Genomic DNA, 3,778 nt, shown 5'->3' on the forward strand with positions numbered 1-3,778 from the left:
GCTGGTCAAGGAGAGAGGAATGGAGAGTGTTGCTATTCTATGATGATTTGGGCTAAATGCTACTGGATATGAAGACAAGATGAAGACAACAATTAGGAAAAAATCCGAAAACCTCTCTGGGGGAGCTTTCTAAAGAAGCATGATCTGGTCCTCTCTGTGTGGCTAGTGTTGCTATTCTATGATGATTTGGGCTAAATGCTACTGGATATGAAGACAAGATGAAGACAACAATTAGGAAAAAATCCGAAAACCTCTCTGGGGGAGCTTTCTAAAGAAGCATGATCTGGTCCTCTCTGTGTGGCTCAGTGCTTGAGTGCCGATCTCTGAACCGAGAGGTCACCGGTTTGATTCCCGGTCAGGGCACATGCCCGGTTTGCGGGCTCAATCCCTAGTAGGAGGTGTGCAGGAGGCAGCCGATCAGTGATTCTTTCTCATCATTGATGTTTCTCTCTCTCCCCTTTCCTCTCTCTGAAATAAATAATAATAACAACATACTGTAAAGGAAGTATGACCTGTAATGGATCAAGATTATGCTACCTGGACTCAGGTGCTCACACGCTGCACTCACAAGTCCATTTCCAGCCCAAGAATTCTTCAGTTCCTGGGAGGTAAGAGTCAGTCATCTAAGTCTCCTGGGATTGCCTTCCTGGTGAGAAATGATCTCCAAGCATGTTTGCCTGCATTGTTTGCTTGTTGGGTTACTTTTTTGTTCTGGTGTCCTTTAATTATACTCCGCCTCCCCCACACTCCCTCTTTCTTTGAATACCCTGCTTTCCTTCTTACACTGACACCACACTTGGTGTTTGAGTTCAATGACTCGTGGAGTTGGGAAGGTCATGGTGAAATGCTTCCAGGACCATAAATGCTCATCCATTGAGAGCCGCCATTTCTCCTTAACCCGTCCTTCCTGACAACGTTCTGCACAGACTGCAAGAAGGACACTGATGTTGGTAAGTACTGTGCACTTAGTAGACTTTCTCTTAATGAAATCTCACAATTTGTATGAGAATCTCCATTTCATTAATAACAGTGAAAATAAATAGGCACGGTACCATTTATTGAGCCTAGACTATGGCTGTTCTAAGAGCTGTGTGTGTGTCAATCCACGTAATCTTATGAGGAAGGTGTAATTGCTGTCCCCCTTTTATAGGTGAGAAAAATGAATCTGAGAAGTTAAGTAACTTCTACAGGTCAGAAGTGGAGAAGCTCACACCGAAAAAAGAGGTAAGGCTCAGAGCATCGTAACCATTATGTGGTAAGATGTGGAACCAAAGGAGAGAAAGTTCTATCCTATGCCCAAGATCAGATTTCAAGGTCTGGGATTTGAACCCAGGCTTGTTTGTGTCAAAAGCTTGTCTGCAGCTCCCTCACATGCTCCTTCCCCGAGAGGAGAGAGGAGGAACAGGAGACGCACGCAGTCAGGGGAACCGGATCCCTCCATTTGGTGGTCTGTTCCATTCACTTGGTCACATGAGAGATTCTCACTATTCTGTGCAATGGGGAACTTTTTTGGTCCCCTCTTGACATGGAGGAGGAGGAAGCAAAGTGGAAACAACTTAAAAATAACCTACAGTTATTTGCAAAGAAGAGAAGCCTGCGCTTATCTTAGATGTCTGTTCCTTATCTTATCTAGCAGGATTCTACCGCTTCTAAAAGTCAAGAGCGTTTTTTACTAATGAAAAATGCATCAAGCTTTGATCGTCTCTGGCTCCCCTGGCTGATCGAGTGCACACGCCCCGAGTCCCTGGACAGGGATTCCTCTTTCTCGCTCCTGAGTCTCAGCTCGTCACTGCCGAAGCCCTCACACACCAAGTGCTGAAATGAGCCTCTTTCGGGCTCAGGGGCCAATTTGGATTTGCTTTTGTTCAAAAAGTCTGGGACCTGAACCTTGCAGTCCTGTTTCCCAGCCCCCTCTATCACCGCCCAATAAAATATACATATTTTTTTAAAAGATATAACTAAGGAACAAACAAACAAACAAACAAAACCCAGCAGCCCTCGAGTACACAAATTGTAGCTTGTGTCCATGCATCTGCTACTGTCCATTAGGTGAACTTGAGAGTTTGGGCTTTGGAGTAGTTCCAAGTTCTTCTTCATGTCTGAGAATAGGTGGTGAGAAGCTGGCGTCCTCCCATCAGGCAGGAGTCAGTTTATATCCTGGTTCTCCTGCTTGTTAATTGCGTGACTGTAGACAGATTGCCTAACCTCACAGTTCTTTCGTCTGCAAAATGGAGATGATAATACTGGTGGTACCTACCTCAAAGATGGTCAAGACCTAAGAAGATAATGCATGCGCAGTGCTTGGTGCATTGAAAGTACCCAACAGATACTAACTATGCCCTTGTCTCTTTTTGCCCCGCCCCCACTTCTCCATTACAATGAAACACCAGAGGAAATGTTAGGACTCAGCTCTAGAGGGAGAATCATTCCTTCCTTATCAATCCGAGGATGGATCATAAAGTTGACAAGTGCTCTGATCAGCCCAGGAGAAGGGGTAAGGAGTGAGGGGCCCAGAATTCATACAGGTGAGCATGCCACATGGCTCAAGGTAGCAAGTAGGCTGAATGCCAAGAGCTGGATCTTCAAGCCCCGAGTGACCCTGGCCCTGAGCAAAGAGCTCCACAATCGTTCGTCATCATCTTTTATTGACTCACATACATTTACAGATGGATTTGGCAGTGTAAGTGTCCCCTTAAACTCAGCTCACTCCTGTCCCCACCATCTCCTGGGCATCTGCTGAGAGCAGGGTCCATGGAGTGGAACGGAGTCACCACCACATGCATGCCCAGCCTGAATGGGACCTTTTATCAGTAAATCAATGAGGCATCCTTCAGATTCTGTGACTTCCTTTGGGGGGAAGGAGGAACATGGGCAATATTAACAATAGAACATTGTACTCAAGTCAGGCATCCAGAGAATTGAATTAGGGAGGAATGACAAAGGGGAAAAAAATCAAATTAGAGGCAGCGGGTAGTAGAAGAGGTACAATCGGAGATAGCCGGCCAAATGCTTCCCACATCAGTGGGAGGAATCACGGATGTGAAAGACCTCGGCCCAGGTGGATAGGACCTGAATTGTGTGTTGATGTTGAATCTGAAGGTCAGACCATCATCTTTCGTGGATAACTACTAAGAAATCTGTTCAATATGTGTGTCCAAGGAATCAGAGGGCTGGCAGTTCATGCAGGTTTTGAAGATAAAGAAATAGGTCTCCTTGAACTTTTTTATTTTAAAGGCATAGACGATAGGGTTCATCATGGAGTTCGCGTGAGACAGCAGGATGCCCAAGTTCAGCACCACCTGGGGCACCTCCCCATTAAAGTAGATGATGCAGTTAAAGATGGATAAAGGCAGCCAGGACAAGGCAAACAGAAAGAGAACCAGGAACAAGGACTTGGCCGTCTTGAACTCCCGTCCATAAAATGAACCTGTCTCCCTGGAGCTGGAGAAGTTCAGACTGAGTTTGTTGCGGATGATACAGAAGATGTCCATGTAGATGGCGCACATGGCAACCAGGGGGATGAAAATCCAAGTGAAGAAGCTGAAGTACACCATGTAGTCCATCCTCATGACCGAACGGAACTGGCAAGGAAGGAAGGTCACATTTCTGGGGGACCCCGGGGACAGTTTCATGTTCCAGCCCAACATGGGGGTCAACCCCACCAGGATTGACAGCAGCCAGCAAAGGCCCAGGGCGCACCATATTCTCCTTTGAGTGGTGACACTCCTGTATCTGTTTGGATGGGAGAGAGTGGGTGAGTTCACAGCATTTGCTAAAG

General features: G+C 46.3%; 1 protein-coding gene across 1 annotated transcript in view; it reads right to left on the bottom strand.

Annotated features, from left to right (window-relative positions):
* Positions 1–2,627: 2,627 nt before the first annotated feature.
* ADORA3 (adenosine A3 receptor) overlaps positions 2,628–3,778 on the bottom strand; it is a 3,631-nt gene continuing 2,480 nt past the window's right edge. The window contains exon 2 of the mRNA XM_015563433.1: positions 2,628–3,732. Coding sequence (XP_015418919.1) covers positions 3,129–3,732 — 604 coding nt within the window. The 3' untranslated portion in view covers positions 2,628–3,128. The remainder of the gene's footprint in view (positions 3,733–3,778) is intronic.

This window comes from Myotis davidii, unplaced genomic scaffold, assembly GCF_000327345.1.
Source record: "Myotis davidii unplaced genomic scaffold, ASM32734v1 scaffold217, whole genome shotgun sequence".
Lineage (NCBI taxonomy): Eukaryota > Metazoa > Chordata > Mammalia > Chiroptera > Vespertilionidae > Myotis > Myotis davidii.